This window comes from Monodon monoceros, unplaced genomic scaffold (genome assembly GCF_005190385.1).
Source record: "Monodon monoceros isolate NGI ecotype Baffin Bay Population unplaced genomic scaffold, NGI_Narwhal_1 Super_Scaffold_20, whole genome shotgun sequence".
Taxonomy (NCBI): Eukaryota; Metazoa; Chordata; class Mammalia; order Artiodactyla; family Monodontidae; genus Monodon; species Monodon monoceros.
In genome coordinates, this window is record NW_021703777.1 from 9,113,053 (window position 1) to 9,131,318 (window position 18,266).

The 18,266-nt window shown below is 39.0% G+C and overlaps 1 protein-coding gene and 1 pseudogene across 1 annotated transcript in view; one reads left to right on the forward strand and one right to left on the reverse strand.

The window, feature by feature from the left end:
• The window catches only part of MMRN1 (multimerin 1), a 65,274-nt gene that overhangs the window by 32,797 nt on the left and 14,211 nt on the right, over positions 1–18,266 (forward strand). Inside the window, exons 4-6 of the mRNA XM_029235205.1 lie at positions 4,185–4,286; positions 5,627–5,800; positions 14,438–16,423. Of these exons, the coding sequence (XP_029091038.1) occupies positions 4,185–4,286; positions 5,627–5,800; positions 14,438–16,423 (2,262 nt within the window). The remainder of the gene's footprint in view (positions 1–4,184; positions 4,287–5,626; positions 5,801–14,437; positions 16,424–18,266) is intronic.
• On the reverse strand, positions 10,568–11,208 carry LOC114902717 (annotated as a pseudogene).

Here is an 18,266-nt window from a genome sequence, read left to right on the forward strand (position 1 = left end):
AAATGATCTACTACTTCAATTATATGATAATGTTAAAAGTTCTAATTTTTTCTAAATACTTTTATTTTATTGATTTTTATTAACATACTTGATAAAGTGTTTTTGAAGATTTTTATTTCAAAAGCTTTGCTTAACTTGAAAATTTTTATTATTACAAAAGCTTATTTCATGAGACTAATTTCATAAAGTTCTTTAATATTTTTCTCTTGATCACAAATGAATTTTAACAGAAATTGAATGTCATTATGAGGACAAATAAGTCTAGTAATTTTTATTTTACTTTTTTCATATAGGCTTGTATTGTAATTTTATTTAGATCAGTATTGAGGGTTTACTTTTTTTTATTAATTAATTAATTTATTTATTTTTGGCTGTGTTGGGTCTTCGTTGCTGTGCACAGGCTTTCTCTAGTTGCGGCGAGTGGGGGCTACTCTTTGTTGCAGTGTGCGGGCTTCTCATTGCGTTGGCTTCTCTCGTTTGGAGCACGGGCTCTAGGGCATGTGGGCTTCAGTAGTTGTGGCTCGTGGGCCTTAGAGCTCAGGCTCAGTAGTTGTGGTTCACGGGCTTAGTTGCTCTGCGGCATGTGGGATCTTCCCGGACCAGGGCTCGAACCCGTGTCCCCTGCATTGGCAGGCAGATTCTTAACCACTACGCCACCAGGGAAGCCCAATTTTTATTTTAAATGATACAAATTCATATCATTATTTGAAATCAACATTTATATATTAAGTAAAAATAGGCCACTAATTTTTATTGAAAATCAAGCTGATTTTATTTCAAAAATACTAATTACATTTTAAATTGGATTGATTTTTGATATTGATTTGATATTTTTGACTTTGATATTTTATATTTCAAAAGATGTCCCAGACTAACTGATTTCTGCACTGTATATTAGATAATCCAGGACTAGGTTCATTATTGAAAACATTTCTGTTTTTTTCTCAGATTCAAAAAATTCCAACTCATGATATCTAAAAGAAATACTTTGAAAATTTAAACTTTTGTCTCTTCCAGTGTTTTCAATAATTGATTATAAATTCTTTAATAGTATTTAGCAAAAATTATGTGCTGAGGACAATTAGTGCTAGCAAGTAAACTAAAGTAAGTACCAAACAATTTGGAAATTCTAACTACTACATAAATCACACATAATGATAAACTGATGATTCTGCCAAAACATAGAATGTTTCATAAAATCTATGTAGTGCGTGAAACGGGCCCAACAAACTGTTAGTTCTGAAAAACGGCTCTCGGATGTTATTATAATAGGAATTCCATACATTTATCATGTATCCTACAAGATATATCTTTATTCTTTATCGTGCATCCACAATTAACTTGGAATAAGTTAATATTTTGATTTTTATAATTAATTGTATCAGTTATTACACTTTATATATTTGCCAATGGGTATGGCTGTATTTCAGTATTTTAATAATTGCTAGGTCACACCGGTGCATACTGACTAAATACAGTTTTGGAGTTGGGGTATGTGGAATGTTACCAGGTGGGAGTCAGGAGCTATAGCCTAGGCTTTGAGTGGAAAGGCCCTTTTATTTCTGAGACATTCTACAATTGTAAGTGGACTCTGGGTTTGATCGCTGGGGAGGTGGCTCAGACACTTCACATGCATCCATGCTTAGCAGTCCCTCTTCAGGGATCCTGTGTCCTAACAACAGAGAGAATAATATCATCTATACTAGGGAGCCGCGAACTGTGACAATCATCCTGCACGTCCACCCCGCTTCACTTACTCCTTGTAAAGGCCCGCTTCTCTATGGAATGGTAGGAGACTAAAGGTTTTTATTCACTAGAGTTTTAATAAATCAAGTCTTTAACATATGCTCTTGTTATCAACGAGCACTTACGGCTGTTGAAAAATCTCTGAAGATCAATTTCTGGATTGCAATTTTTAACTTAAACATCTGGTATTTTCTGCCTTACACCATTTAATTTACTTATTAGAATTAGAAAATTTTGTAATTTGTTCTAAATTAGTGCTTTTTAACTAGGGTCATACATCGAAATCACCTACAGAGTTTAAAAAACTCTGTACACACATGCTCAATTCCCCAGAACAGAGTTACTGAATCATAATCTTCAGATGGGTGGGAGGGGGATGGAGAGAACATTAACACTTAGTGTTTCAAAGATAACAGATGCTTCTGATTTCCACCCATGATGAAAAATCACTATTCTAAAGAAACGTAAAAAAAAAAAAAGCAAAAACATAATATGCATTAAAAGTTAATGATAGAAAAAGAAATTTGAAGAGCAACCTTGTTTGTATGTCACAAAACAATATGGTCTTTGTTTTTACCATAATTACACATTGCTTCCTAACAAAGTCTTCTGCCTACCAAGTCGTGGTATGCATTTCAATACACCAGCCCTTTTTGTTTTCCTATGATCTAGCTCAGAAAGGTAAGCAGTAAAAAAATGAAAAGACCAACTTGTTCATTGTGTTAAACCCACCTGTTCCTTTTGCTGTAATACTGACAAGTCTGTATCCTGAACACTCTTCCACTGCTAAGAGACACAGGGAAGGTAGCGAGGTGGGAAGTTGCTAAGGAAGATGTATCTTGATGCTCTACTCCAGTGGTTCTCAAACTTTAGTGTGCATTGGAATCAGCTGGAGAGCTTGTTAAACCACACATTGCTGCCTCACTCCAGAGTTTCTTCAATTAGCAGGTCTGGGATGGGGCCCAGAAGTTGTATTTTTAAAAGTTCCCAGGTGATGCTGACACTGCTGATTCAGAGAGCCTGGTTTGAGAATCATTTACTCTCTGGTAACCCTCCTGGGTAGATAGATTTTAGATGCATTTTAGGAAAATGCTTTATTACATCATCTAAGAAGGAACCTTGATTTTAAAAACCATACAATTATTTAGCAGATATATTTGTATGAATTCATTTGAATTTGGGCTATAAGAACTTTATTACTAGGATCTAGCAGAAATTTAATACTTTTCACCACCTACTGCAGCCCTCAAATACATACACTTTTCCCCAAGCTACAGATTGTTTTCTTCCACCAAATAAATCAACAGTTATGCAGGACCATCTATTATGCAGTGGAGAAAAAGAAGAAACAAAATCAAAGCAAAAACCTTGGACGTGAATGGAGATTCATTAATTTAGCTCAATGCCCTGAAGAAAGCAATACAAAATTCAATCTAGCAATAGAGACTAACTCAAATTAGTGGCAAATATATTTTCTATGGAGTAGAGATGCTTTAGTATTATTGTCCCAGCCACATATGCCTTAGGGAGCATAATTAACATGTACCAGAGGTGCAGTTTCATTGGTACATAATTTCACACGGGAAGAAGCACAGTCAGACACCAAATGCTTGTTTTCTCATGTCTGATATGCAGACTTCCATGAATAAATTTGTTCATTAGAAGTCTGCAAATTACAGACATACATTACTTGATGTGTTCAATATGTTTAATAAATCTTCCCTCTAAACTGTTTTCCCCAATGAAAAATTATACTGCCATTTAAAATATTACTTGATTCATGGGAAATGAGAAGCAATTCTTTAATAGAGTAAATTTACTTTACAAGAATTTCTATTTTTCTGAAATTTCACTGATTTTACGGATAGAACCCCTCAAGACATGCCCTATAATGGTTTACTTTTACATGCAGTCCTTACGTTTTGAGCCTATGCATTTCTTAAAAATCTGGGAACAACCCATTTAAGTGGCACTATTACGCAGGTATTCTTTTAGTAAAGAACCTGTAGCTCTCCCTTACTTCCAAGTGGCCACCAGTTGGAAACTGCATTGTTAAACAAGCCATCTTTGTGACAGTCCACTTAGAAAGCTGCTCTAGCTTTTAACACAGCTGATTTTAAGGTTCCTCTCAATCATGCCGGCAGTTTACGTACCCCGGTTTACACGGCTTCCCCAAACTACCACCCATTTTCACCTAAAAGGAAACCTTAATAATTTTATTTTTTCCAAACAGAACTAGAGTCTTGCACTTCCAACACCAATGTGGGAGCACATCACCCTGTGGATGGGGGTGGAGCCTCTTATTCTGCAGTCATCGCTGACCATCAAGCTTCAGTACACGGGAAAATGCACAGCAGCCATATTGCTGCTCAGGACTGGAAAAAAATGAGCCGGTCCCAGTGCTTAACTCTCTCTCTTCTCTTTTTGCTTCCCTCTAGCCCAAGAACAACAGCAGCTGATACACAGCAACCAGGCTGAGAGTCACGCCGCAGGTGGCAGAGGGACGCCCGAGCAGCAGCAGCAAGACTGTGGTGACCCAGGTCACAGACTGTAATTACTGTCATCCCTAAACCCAATCACTGTCAACACTATTTATGATGACTTCCAAACAAGACATCACTTGGCTGTCAAACGTTTGATGGTGACATTAACATACCTCTCGATCCTTTTCTATTTGCGTGTTGGGAGAAACTGTGGGTGAGCTGCAGGTTCCCAGCCTGAAGGGAACATGTGTAATTACTGGAGCTCTGTGTGCAGACACAGAAGGAGAATAAAAATGCTGTCATACTAGGTTGTAAGGATATCACAGGTTTCCAAAATTAAATCAAACTTTGTCCTGCAAAGAGTACAATCATGGAAGAACCTTGACATGGTTGGGCAGACTGGATCATTTTAAGGGAGCTAAGAAGGCTCCCTTCCCTTGGTTGATAAGAGATCACTAAGGGGTATTGCTCACTGAGTAGGGCAAAGAATGTGGCTCAGAATCAATGAGGACCTCGTGTTGATCTAAAGTTGGCATGTTACATATTTTCTCATCTTTCTATTCATAAATATTTTACCATTCCTTCTAGACTCAACCTCATCTCTTAGAAACATAAAGTTGGTTACTGCTAAAAACATCTCACTATGTTTGGCATATATCTAGTGATACAAAATAAGGCACTCAAATTGAGAAATCTGATTTAAGGGGATCTCTTTAAGAATGCAGGTGAAAATAGCTTAGGATCTGTACTCAAATTTTTTTAAGGGATTGAAATTCAGTATTTTCACAAGATACCGTAAAATCCTCCTTGAATTATTGAAACGCATGTGTAATGGCATGGAAAGTATCATTGCTTTATAAAGTGATTCTAACCAAATTCTGAATCTCTCTATCTCTCTAAAGAATACCTCAGTAAAGAATAAAATTCTCAGAATATAGATACAAACTACATACATCCATGTAGTATATATACATATGTGTGTGTATATATCTATGGTTACATCTATTTAATGCTGGAGCATTGGATTTGAAAGCAGAAGATAAAGCATTAGCTCTGTAACCTCAAGCAAGGTATTTCAGTTTTCTGACCCTCAATTTCCCCATCGATTGAAAGTTTAACAACAACTCTTTCAGGTTAGCAAAAGAGAGACTGAAAATTTTGGACAAAGTTAAAACATTTTGGAAATCTAAGATATTAGAATGCTTTTTACAAATTTCTACCCCTAAATATTAGTATAAAATTCAGGATGCCATTTGCTAAGTGCATATAATCTGTATTTTCAAATATGAAGTGCAAACATGGCTTATTTGAATTACCTTTCAATCTATCATGAAATTTGAGTGGTTTTTAAATATGTACGTTTAAACGTTTCCCATTTCCTCTTCTTCTATATGCAGCAGTGACACAAAAAATGACTGACCAGATGAACTACCAGGCAATGAAACTGACCCTTCTGCAGAAGAAGATTGACAATATTTCTTTGGCCGTGAGTGATATAAAGAACACATACTCCTCACTGGAAGGGAAAATCAATGAAGATAAAGGCAGGGAATTTCAATCTTTTCTAAAAGGTAAAAGTAAAATAAATTATTCATTCAGTTGAGACAAACAGCAAATGACTCATTTATCTTTTCTCACATCATTTTGGGATCTTTGCTTTGGATTGGGTGATACAGAAGTCTAAGATTTTTTTTGAATAAGATACTTTTAAGTCCCTCAATTTCTGAAATAACTTGAAGCATCTAAATATTGTTTACTAATATAGTCAACTTTTTGTCTGAATATTTCATCTGACTTATTGACGTTATGTACCTAGTTACAGTCTAACTTGTATTCCTTTATAGTTAAAATGAGCCGTACTTAATCTGCTCCAATTGTGGTTCGCAGCTCAAGATAAAGGTGAGGTTAAGGGATGATTGTCAGGGACAGCTAGATCCATGGTTATCTTAATGTTGATGAAGATATTGAGGATAAATCTAAAGTGCACTATTATCCCAGAAAGTATCTCGCTCATGGAATATAATCAATAAAATATATTCTAAAACACATCAGGTTGTTACTCATAGAAATGTGAGTCAGTTTTGCCTGAATTTTGTGCTCTTAAAAATAACAGGCTGTGTTCCTTTCTGGAGGATCTACAGGATGATCCATTTCCTGCTAATTTGAGTTGTCAGAATTCACTTTCTTGCGGTTGTAGGACTGAGATTCCATTTTCTTGATGACTGTAAGCTGGCTTTTTCCCAGCTTCTGGAGGCCGCTGCATTTCTTGGCTTGTGGCCTTGTTGAGCCCTCATGACGGCTCTCAGGCCCACTCCTCTGCCTTCTCCTTCCTCTGTAAGGACTCATATGATAACATTGGACCCATCTGGATAATCCGCGATAATCTCCTCATCTCAAGGTTCTCAACCTTAATCACATATGTCCAGGCCCTTGTGCCACGGAAGGCAACATATTCACAGGTTAAGGGCATTAGGGTGTGAACATCTTAGGTGGGGCAGCATTTTTCTGCCTACCAGAGAGATGTATGCTGACTCTATAGTGAGAAATTGCCATGGTAGTGTTCTGTACAATACACTGGGGCCCCTTGATAGTTTCAATAAATCCAGTCTTAGATTTCAGGGAAGGTTTCTGCAAAGAAAAACCATCTCAACTGATAAGGGATCAGGGGGAGTTGATTCGGCAGAGGTTTCAGGTAGCGCACAGATATTCCAGACAAGTATTTTGGTTACTAGGTGCATCTCAATTCACTGGGCTTATTGTTTGTTCCCAAGTTTCAGGATTATTGGTCCCTTTCACTTTGTTTTATACATAAAACATACTCACTGTACACCCCATTTCAATCACTCACAAGTTATTTTTTCTCTATTTTATGTGGTTCACAGGTAAAAGAAATAAAAAGGTGATTTCCATATCCTTTACCAGTACAGAGCAATCATGATTTTTTTTAATCATGTAAATTATTGGTGCTATTAACCAACTGAAAGACTCTGTCCTACATTTCTGGCATGCTCCCTATGGCTAAAACTTACCCATGGCAAGCATGAGAGAGGAATATATTTTCCCTGAAGTGAGCATGAGAAAGAAGTGAAATAGGAACAGTACATAACTGACTATAACCACAGTAATGAAATTTGTCTAGCAAAATTTGGTTATCATAGCCTGAGTGAATTAGGCCTGTCAACAGCTTTTTGTGAACCTACTAACAAAAATTCCGACCCAGACATGGGAAAAAATACACACTCACAGCAACAACAACAACAGTATTCCCTCTTCAAAAGGACACTTAATCATTTACTGAGCACAATCAATTACGAGAACCAGAAGGCTTGCAGTTAATGAATGTTTATACAGGAAACAAAAACTAAATTCACCCCCAAGGCACTGTGTTTTCCTGAAACCACCACCCCTTCTCTCCCTTACTCTACATCCAAGTTGAGAAGCAGTGCTTCATCTGCTAGTAGCCAGAGAAACTGTTCAAAATCAAATGCTCCAACACCTTAAGAAGTGTCTGAATCTTATGGATAGGCCATGCATTCACAACCACAGAAGGGACATGCCCAGGTGTCTGATAATCAAATATGTCTGTTGTTACCAAATACAATATCAAATCGTTTAGGAAGTAGAAGCACTTGGCTCACATGAAACAGAATCAAATAGAGTTAAAATGATGTGCCCACTCATACACTGACATAAAGCACTTTGATGTATCTTTGCAAAATCAGATTCTTGCACAGTTGTTTCTTTAGTAACAAATTATAGAAATATTATCTGAAAAGCTTGTTTTCCTGAAACAAGCTTTTAAGCTAATAATCTGTTTGATTCCTTTTCAGACACTGCTGTGATTTTTACCCTGTGCCCAATGTAGTTTTCCACTGAAGGTTTTTTTTTTTCTCCTTTTTTACTTCCATTAAATACATCGGTAAATCAGCAGTTGCATTCTGTTACCACGATCGTTATGTTGGGAGAGGAGGAAAGGGGGAAAAAAGGCAAATGCTTTCTTAGAAGCCAAAAAAGAAAAAAAGATACCCCCCCCTTAAAAATAATTATCAGAAGAAAAAAATGAAGAGCTGGGAAATAAAAACTAAGATTCCCTAAGCCCAACAGAGCTCAAAGGAAAGCAGAAGAGCTAATAGATAGTAGAAGGAAGGCAGCAGGTAGGCCCAGAAGCTAAGGCCAATCCTGTTCCTAAGGGGGGCAGGGGGGGGAGAAGAAGCCTGGAGAAATGGTTTCCCAGCCCCAAGGCAATGAAACATCTTTGCTACTGCTCCATGGGGAAAACTACACAGAGAAAGAGCTTCATTTCTAAGAAACTTAAGGGAGCCGGCGTAGTTCTTCCACTTGTAAGGATGCACTGGCTGCTTTGGGGGGCTAGTGGGTACTGGGAAAAGGAGGGGAAAATGTATACATATTTCAGGGCCACGGGAACTAAGGCTGTCCCTGGTAAAGGAGGAGAATTTAGGTGTAAGTGGAAGAACCTAAGCTGGGTCCTTCAGAATCTCAGCTTCATGGGTTTCTCAGCTTCTCTGGGACAGGAGGCAGTCTGCAAGCCAAAAGGGCAGAAAGGTTCCAATCCTAGGTCACTATGGCCTCTCCTATCTTATTTCCTCCAATTTCCTCAAAACCCTGGGCTAAAACAAGAAGGGATTTAGAGTTCTCTCTTGCCTTGATGGCTTCCCAAAGACATCTTAAAATACCTGATGAGGGATGTGAAGAGAGACTAGAGATTTAGAAAGGACCAACATCCTCTGGTGATGTGAGATAGTTGTGAGGGACCCTCAGTGCCAGTCGTTCCCTGTCCACAGGAACAGGTGTTATGGTACTAGGGGCCACAAGTAGGCCTCTGTGGTACTACCCTCCTAGTGGTGTGCGGATTATATCACTGGTTGCATGGGGGGTGGGTTTGGGGGTAAGCATGGAGGGACCAAACCGAAGATGCTAACAAAGGAGAAAAGAAATAGGGCCTGATGGGAGGTGGGGGGCAGAACAGACTGCACGGTGGGAATAAAGATCATACCTATTTACAGGGAAGTAGAAAAGACATGGTAATAGGTGGATCAAATTGAATGGGAACCCTGGGAAAGGACAGAAAACTCTTCCATCTTGCTGACTCCTTTTCACCCCCCTACAATGGCCTGTGCTATCCTGAGACTGCTCTCCAGCTGCTCAGTTAATTCCTCAGGAAAGATAGACCTACACCCAAGAGTTAGGCTGACCAGCACATAGGTGAAGTAAGAATCAGAGTTGGAGGAAGCTAGCAGTGGAGATTGGGCTTGAGTAGCTGCCACCGGTACTGTTCCCTACAGCCCCTCCCCAGACCTCATATACACCTCGGATTCCACTTAATTAAAAAGTTAAGAGGGCAGGTAAATCAATCAGAACCCCCATGAAACAGTATCACAACTGAACTACCATCAATTAAAGTACAAACCGCAGGGGGGATATAGTGTCTGGGGCTGAGGCCATCTGAGCGCCAGAGAGAAAAAAATGCATATGTGTAAGTCAGAGGCTGGTCCCTCCCTTTAGATCACAGTAGAGCCAAAGATGCACGCAGCCAGTGAAGATTCTTTGGAGGACTCTGGGGTCCAGAATCTCCCCCACTATGGGGGAGAAGCTACCTAAGAGGCTGGGTGAGGGGAAAGTAAGCCTTGGAAGAGTTCCTGAGCCACAGATGATACTGCATCTCCACCTCTGCCCAGTTAGCTAACAACGAGACTCCAACCTGGTGCCTGAGAGCTTGCCTTCGCATTCTCACCTCTACCTAGAAACACCCTCCACAAGGCCAACTCAGTGTTTTCAAATATGAGAAACTCCAGCCAAATAAAAACAAAAAGGAAATGTTTCCTTACTCCCCTCTGCTCTGAGGCTTACTTTCCCCCAGGGCCCCTAATGTGACTGAACTGCAAACCTCCTTCCTCACTTCCTGGGTTCACTACCTTCTCCATCCCGGGGAGGGGAAGAAAAAGAAGATCAAGAACAGAGACTGACCAAAAGCAGAAGGGGAAGGGGCAGGAGACAAAAAAGAGTTTTCTGAAAACATGGGGAGGAGGAGGAAAGATAAGTAGGTCACCATCTTGCACCTATAATACAAAGTGAAGAAAGTTTGATTTGGAAGCTAAGTCCTGGGGGATCTGCCCCCCAAGCCCCAGAGCAGGGGTAGGAGGCCAGTGAGAGCAACTGCCTGGTGGTGTTTCTGAAGTGTTACAAAGTGCCAAGAGGCAGCCCTTGGGAGCCAGGGCCCAGTGTGCTGTTACCGTAGGGGCTGTGTGCTGAGCGGTGGGGATGGAGGTTATTTCTGAGCTCTCGTGCTAGCTCCATACTTGTTTGCTGCTAGCCACCCCTCAGTTGCTACAACACTGGCTCTTGGTCTGCTGGGACTGCTCATGGAGATCCACACCCTGGCTTCAGCCTGCTGCACCCCCCAGATCCTGGGGTTCAGCAACCTCTTAGCTATCGCCAGGAAGAGATTGTTCAGGTTCACAGCTGTCTTGGCTGAAGTCTCCATAAACAATAAGCTGTTGTCATCTGCCTACGCCTGGACCTCTTCGTTCTCTGCCATGCGCTTGTTGGCCAGGTCAGCTTTGTTCCCCGCCAGGGCAATAACGATGCTAGGACTGGCCTGTTGCTGTAGTTCCTTTATCCATGTCTTTGCTCGGGCGAAGGTTTCCCGATTAGTAATGTCATAAACCACAGCTGCAGCTTGGGCACCTCTGTAGTACATGGGGGCCGAGCTATGGTATCGCTTCTGCCCAGCTGTGTCCCAGATCTCAAACTTGACTGTTGTGTCCTCTAGACAAACCGACTGGGTGAGGAAGGCTGCTCCGGTGATTCTCTCCCGGTACTTGTGGAACTGCCCTTTGACAAAACGTAATTCCAGGCCAGACTTCCCCACTGCAGACTCACCCAGCGGGACCAATTTGAACTGACATATTTTGCTGGCCTGGGGCTGCCCACTGGGCCTGGCTGTGCTTCTGCTAGTCATGTCTAGACTATGAGAGTGGGAAAGGGTGGAGGGAGGGGGATGCCACAAAGCGGCAGAGGGGGGAGAGGGGAGGGGAGGGGGAGGGGGAGGGGAGGGGACTTCCAGGCTTCAACAGTCCTGGGGCTCCGTCTCCCCCCGTAGGGCCCAAGCCTGTGTTGAACAGACAAACAGCTGCAGCTCAGTCAAACCCTCCTGCCTCTCCTCCTCCCCTCCCTGGGGCGGGGCCCCCGGCCTCCACTGAAGTTTTATAGCATGAGAGCACCTTCTAATTTTTACTTTGATTGTTTACTTTTTTCCTAATTAATTTGATCAAGATTCTGTACTGAATTTTACCTATTACAGTGTTTTTGCTTATTTTCATTCTTTTTCTGACTCTCAGATCATGTAGTTTTTCCCTTACTGAAGTTAAAATCTGTTGTTATTGTACACAATTAATTAATTAATTGAATTACGCTTAAGTTTTATTTTACCTTGTCAATCTTGAAAAACATTTTAAGCCAGAATTATGAGGTTATAAATCCTAGGGAAGTCTGATTCCTAACCTTAATTATTTTATTGTGTTTCATCTAGCTGTTTTTGTCATGAGAATTAAAGACAATTTTAACCCATAGGAAATGACTAAATGATCCTGTAGAAAGTGCAATAAAAATAACTTTGCTATTAAGTAGTGCCTTACACTCAGTGAAGCTAATATATTCTAAGTATAAGAAATCTAATTTTCCAAATTTCATTTTCTGTGTAGCATCTAGAATGTACTCAATGAAGATTTGTTGTATAAATGAGTGACATGTCAAATGCTAAGTAAAATTTAGAAAATAAAAGTACTTTAAAACTTTTCTTGGTATGATTATTCATGTTAGTAAATGCAAAAGTTAGGACTGTTGCAGTATAATTTATCTTAACTGCAGCTATATAATCTTTTCTAAGCCTTTGCTTAGTACTTTGGTGCTGTGTGTCACTGATTACTATTTCATACTTCACATGCTTTTATTATTTTTTTCTATTACATACAAGTTGATTTTCACTTACTTATAGTTTTTAGACTTTTAAGTTTATATCAGTTTCCACTAGGTTTAAAAATGCAAAATAAATTTTTGTACTCTGGAAATCCTAGACCCTAAAGATCAATTAAAAACATGCATCTTTAAGGTCTAGGATTTCCAAGGAAGTATTTATCCATTCACAGCTTTGTCTTTGTACCACATTAATTAGTATCAAGACCCTCAAGCAATATATCATTCTATTTGGTATAATTGCTCTTTCACAATATGTTTTATGGAGGTCTTTCAAGCAACTTAAATACTTTTTAAAACTTGCTTACAAAGTACAGACATGTAGAGACTAAGTATTTTTATCCTATAATCATCTTTCTTGAATAGACTTCATAGTAGCCATAACTTACTTCACAATACCCCATTGTACAGACCTTCCTGATTAAAATGCTTTGTATTATGTTGCCTGTATTTTACCTTATAGATATTGGCTACATATTTGAATGAACATATCTTCCATTTATATCTGTTTCATTGCCATGTACTATAAATATGCCTCAAGCATGTTTCATTTTTCCCGTTTTCTGTTTTTGTATGTAACAGGTTTGTTTCTATGTTTTTACATGTTTGAATATTTATTTCCTGTTCTAAGTAGCTCTGAATAGTTCAAGACCCTTTTGTTCTTTTTCCTTTTTTTTTTTTCTAATGCTACGTTTACAACTATCCATAATTCTGGCTCGTGATCAGTCTATTCTTTCTAAAGGGGAGATAACTAGTATGTGCTTCATTAGTGGCAAGTTTCCTCTCCTCTTTTTGTTAAGAATTAATGTCATGATATTGTAAATCAACTATATTTCAATAGAAATATTTTAAAAAAGAATTACCAGACTAAAAATAAATAAAATCACCTAAAAAATTAATGTCGGGCTTCCCTGGTGGCGCAGTGGTTGAGAGTCCGCCTGCCGATGCAGGGGACACGGGTTCGTGCCCCGGTCCGGGAAGATCCCACATGCCGCGGAGCGGCTGGGCCCGTGAGCCATGGCCGCTGAGCCTGCGCGTCCGGAGCCTGTGCTCCGCAACGGGAGAGGCCACAGCAGTGAAAGGCCCACGTACCGCAAAAAAAAAAAAAATTAATGTCATATTATGAGAGTCACTGTGTATCTTAAATTTCTCTCATTTGACTTAGTTTTGTGATCCTCAAACCTCTCATTATTTTTATTTTATTGTTATTATGAACTATTGTTGAATCTTGTGATTATTACTTCATATTGTTCCTCCTCTGGGAACCTCATTAAATTTCGTCTCTGCAGTCAATATATTAAATTTTTTTTTTTCTTGCGGTACGTGGGCCTCTCACTGTTGTGGCCTCTCCCGTTGCGGAGCACAGGCTCCAGACACACAGGTTCAGCGGCCATGGCTCACGGGCCCAGCCGCTCCGCGGCATGTGGGATCTTCCTGGACCGGGGCACGAACCCATGTCCGCTGCATCGGCAGGCAGACTCTCAACCACTGCGCCACCAGGGGAGCCCAATATATTAAATTTTATAAGCTCGAAACACAAGTTCTGAAACCTAATTACAGTTGACCCTTGATCAACATAGGTTTGAGCCTCCTGGGTCCACTTACATAAGCAGACTTTTTTCAATGAAATACTACAGTGCTACACAATCCACAGTCGGTTGGTTGAATCTAAGGATGTGGAACTGTGGATTCAGAGGAATCTTGGATATAACGGAGGGCCAGCTGTAAATTATATGTGGAGTTTTAGCTGTGCAGAGGGTCGGCACTCCATTCCCTGCATTGTTCAAGGGTCAACTGTACTAGAAACCTAATAAACAGTCATGAGCTAACATCAGGTATTATTTACTAAGGCAGAAAGCCCCAAACCATTTATTTTTATACAAGACTAAGGCTAGAATCATTGCATACAAGGGTGTATTAACTGAAGTTGGCGGTAGTTCCTTTATGCCTTTGTCCAGAGAACCTTAGTTCTATGATTCTAGCGTGTTCCCGGCAACTGATTTTTTTCCCTCAAACTTATCAGTTAAGAGGGTGACCACCTTATATGAACTCTAGTAATTTTTTAAAAATTTCATAAGTAAATGTAGTCAAGAGATATTTTTATTATTTCATGTCATTAATGTTTAGTCTCAAACTTTTATCTTTTTAGAGCTATCTAGAGTTTACATTATTAAAATCATGTATCATTTATTGTTGTTTATTATTTCTTTCTCCAGGTCTAAAATCCAAAAGCATTAATGATCTGGTGAAAGATATAGTAAGAGAACAATTTAAAATTTTTCAAAATGACATGCAGGAGACCATAGTGCAGCTCTTCAAGACTGTATCAACTCTCTCAGAGGACCTTGAAAACACCAGACAGATAATTCGACAAGTTAATGAAACCGTGGTTTCAGTAGCAGTCCAGCAAAAGTCTGTTTTAATGCAAGAAAATAGGCCCACTTCGACTGATATACTGGATCTAAAAAATCGCATTGTGAATGTAAGACAAGAAATGACTTTTACATGTGAGAAGCCTATTAAAGAACTAGAAGCAAAGCAGACTCATTTAGAAGGTGCTCTAGAACAGGAGCGCTCAAGGAGCATTCTGTATCATGAATCCCTCAACAAGACCCTTTCTAAAATGAAGGACGTGCAGGAGCATCTTTTATCAACTGAACAAGTATCAAATCAGAAGAGTGTTCCAGCCGCTGGATCAGTTAGCAATAACGTCACTGAATACATGTCTACTCTACATGAGACTATAGAGAAGCAGGGTTTGATGCTGCTGCATATGTTCGATGATTTGCACACCCAAGATAGCAAGATTAACAATCTCACCCTTGCTTTGGAGATGGAGAAAGAATCTGTCAGGGAGGAATGTGAACACATGTTATCCAAATGCAGAGATGATTTTAAATTTCAAATTAAGGACACAGAAGAGAATTTACAAATTTTAAACCAAACATTGGTTGAGGTTCTCTTTCCAATGGACAATAAGATGGATAAAATGAATGAGCAACTAAATGATTTGACTTACGATATGGAGATTCTTCAACCCTTGCTCGAGCAGGGAGCATCCTTTAGAGAGACAATGACATATGAGCAACCAAAAGAAGCAGTAGCTACAAAGAAAAAAGTGGAAAATCTGATTACTGCTGTTAGCAGTCTAAATTTGCTTATCAAAGAACTTACAAAAAGATACAACTTACTTAGAAATGAAGTACAGAGTCGTGGGGATTCCTTAGACAGACGTATCAATGAACATGCCTTAGAAATGGAAGATGGTCTAAATAAGACAATAACTATTATAAACAATGCCATTGACTTCATTCACGATAACTACATGCTAAAAGAGACTTTAGATACAACAAAGTATAATCCTGAAGTCCATCACAAATGTACCCAAAATATGGAGACTATTTTGACATTTATTTCTCAATTCCAACGTTTGAATGATTCTATTGAGATTTTGGTCAATGACAATCAGAGATATAACTTTGTTCTGCAAGTTGCCAAGGCCCTTGCATATATTTCTAAAGATGAAAAACTAAGTCTGTCCAACTTTCAAAAGATTTCTCAAATGATCAATGAAACCAGTTCCCAAGTGATAAAATACCAGCAAATTATGAGTCATTTGGAGGAAAAAATACTCTCAGCCACAAACATTTCCAAAAATTTTGAAACTCGGTTGCAAGGCATTGAGTCTAAAGTGACCAAGACGCTCATACCTTATTATGTTTCACTAAAAAAAGGCTTTGTAGCTACAAATGAGAGAGACCAGGCTCTACAACTGCAGGTACTAAATTCCAGATTTAAAGCACTGGAAGCAAAATCCATTCATCTTTCCATTAATTTCTCTTTACTTAACAAGACTCTCTATGAAGCTTTAACAATATGTCATGATGCTTCTACAAGTATATCAGAACTGAATGCTACCATACCCAAGATAAAAGGTTCCGTACCAGATACTCAGCTTCTTCAGAAAGGTCTGACAGAATTTGTGGAATCAGTGATTGAAATAAAAACTCAAATTGCCCTATCTAATTTAACTCGGTATATAAATCAATCATTGTCTGGTAGTCTTGCAAATATTGTCAAGTCACAGAAGCAAATAAAACCATTGCTGAAGAAACCCAATACACTTAAAAAACCAACAGTGAATCTGACCACTGTCCTGATGGGCCGGACCCAAAGAAACACAGACAACATTCTACTTCCTGGTAAGCTATTGTTAAAAAATAACTTTTAATCTCTTTTCCTATTTAAGTGGTATTTAGTAGGTCTGTATGGTTTAGCAAGACCATAAGATATAAACAGCACTTACTTAAACTTGAGTAAATAATTAAGAAATTCAAAGATCCCTGATATATTATTTGAAGCTGATTTTATCCTATATAAAGCAGGCACCAATACAAAACAACTGTTTATAGTGTAAATATTCTTCTACATATTTCTTAAATTTTTTCTGACAAGACCCCTATAAAACAATCAAGTTTGCCCTTGTAGAACATTTTTCTTTACATGTGTAATTAAAGGAAGCTATTAGACAATGAGCTACCTGATGGGTAAGACCAGATTGTATCCTATTCATTTTGGTGTTACCTGGCGAAGTGTCAGTATGCAATAGGAACTCAGTGAATATCTGTTGAATGACTGTCTGGCTGAGTGAAGGTACAATGAGCAGGTGTTCAGTTTGGGCAGATCACAGAAGGCCTTGAATGACAAGCTAAGTATCTTAGTCCCTTTGGGCTGCTTTAACAAAACGCCACAGACTGGGTAGCTTAGAAACAACAGAGATTTATTTCTCGACATTTTAGAGACTGGAAAGTCCAAAATCAGGGTGCCGACATAGTCACATTCTGGTAAGGGTCCTCTTCCTGGTTCACTTGGTTCCAGTAATTGCATGCTGTGTCCTCACATGGCAGAAGGGGTGAGGGAGCTCTGGGAACACTAATCCCATTCATGAGGGCTCCATCCTTATCTCCTAAGCACCTCCAAAGGCCCCACCTCCTAATATCAGCAACTCTGGAAGTTACGATATCAACATATAAATTTTGGGGAGATACATTCAAGGCATGTAGACATGATTTTGTAAAGAGCGGTCTTTGAAAATTTCAAGCAGAGCATTGGGTATGGTGAGAACTGTGTCTCAGAAGCACGAAGCTAGCAGTAGTGTGTAGCATGACTACAAAGAAGAAATCAGAGATACCAGTTAGGACACTATTGGCAAGATCAGTGAAAGCCAGATCTTAGGAAGAGGTAGTTGCATCAGAGGAGATGAGTATGAATAGTGTCATGAAAGTAATATCAACAGAAACAGAAAGATTGTGGGAAAATTAATGGTCTAAGGAACAACAAATCATGATTCTGGTCCTCGTTATTTCTGTATGTTTCTGTGTAGCCTTGAGTAATTCCCCTCTCTGGGTCTCGGCTTCTTCCTTTTATGAGATGGGATTGCAGTAGGTATTTTCCTGAGCTCATTAGTAGAAATATGTTGCAGACTGGATTGCTGTAAAAAAAAACATGAGCTTTTCACAGCCTGAATACACAGCACTTGGGGAGGGGAGAGATCTAGAATATTCTGCGGTTTTGCATTTGGGAAATGAGAGGGTAGAAGTACCATTGACAGATGTTGTAAACACCAGAGAAGCATACATTTGGGAGGAAAGAGGAATTTAGTGTAGCGCATATAAACTACTTAATAGTCTCTCTGTATGAAAGAAGTGTTTCATTAAGATGTCTGGCATATGAGTAATATTAAATAATCTTTCCACAATGAAAAGAATAGCTACGGACTCTTATTAAAAGAAATACAGTGAACCTCTCATATGAGTCTGCTGTTAAAATATACACTCATTTGGATGAATTTTGAATTTTATTGCTTTTTCATTACAAAAGGGTAATCATTATCCTAGCTTAACATGACCCTTCATGTTTAATCTCTGAATGTTCAGAGAATATGAAAAATCACAGAATAATACAAAGTTGAGTTGTCTCTTGACTATTTAAGCTATTGTATTTATTTATGACTCCTTCCAAATTAATCTGACCCAGGAGGACTAA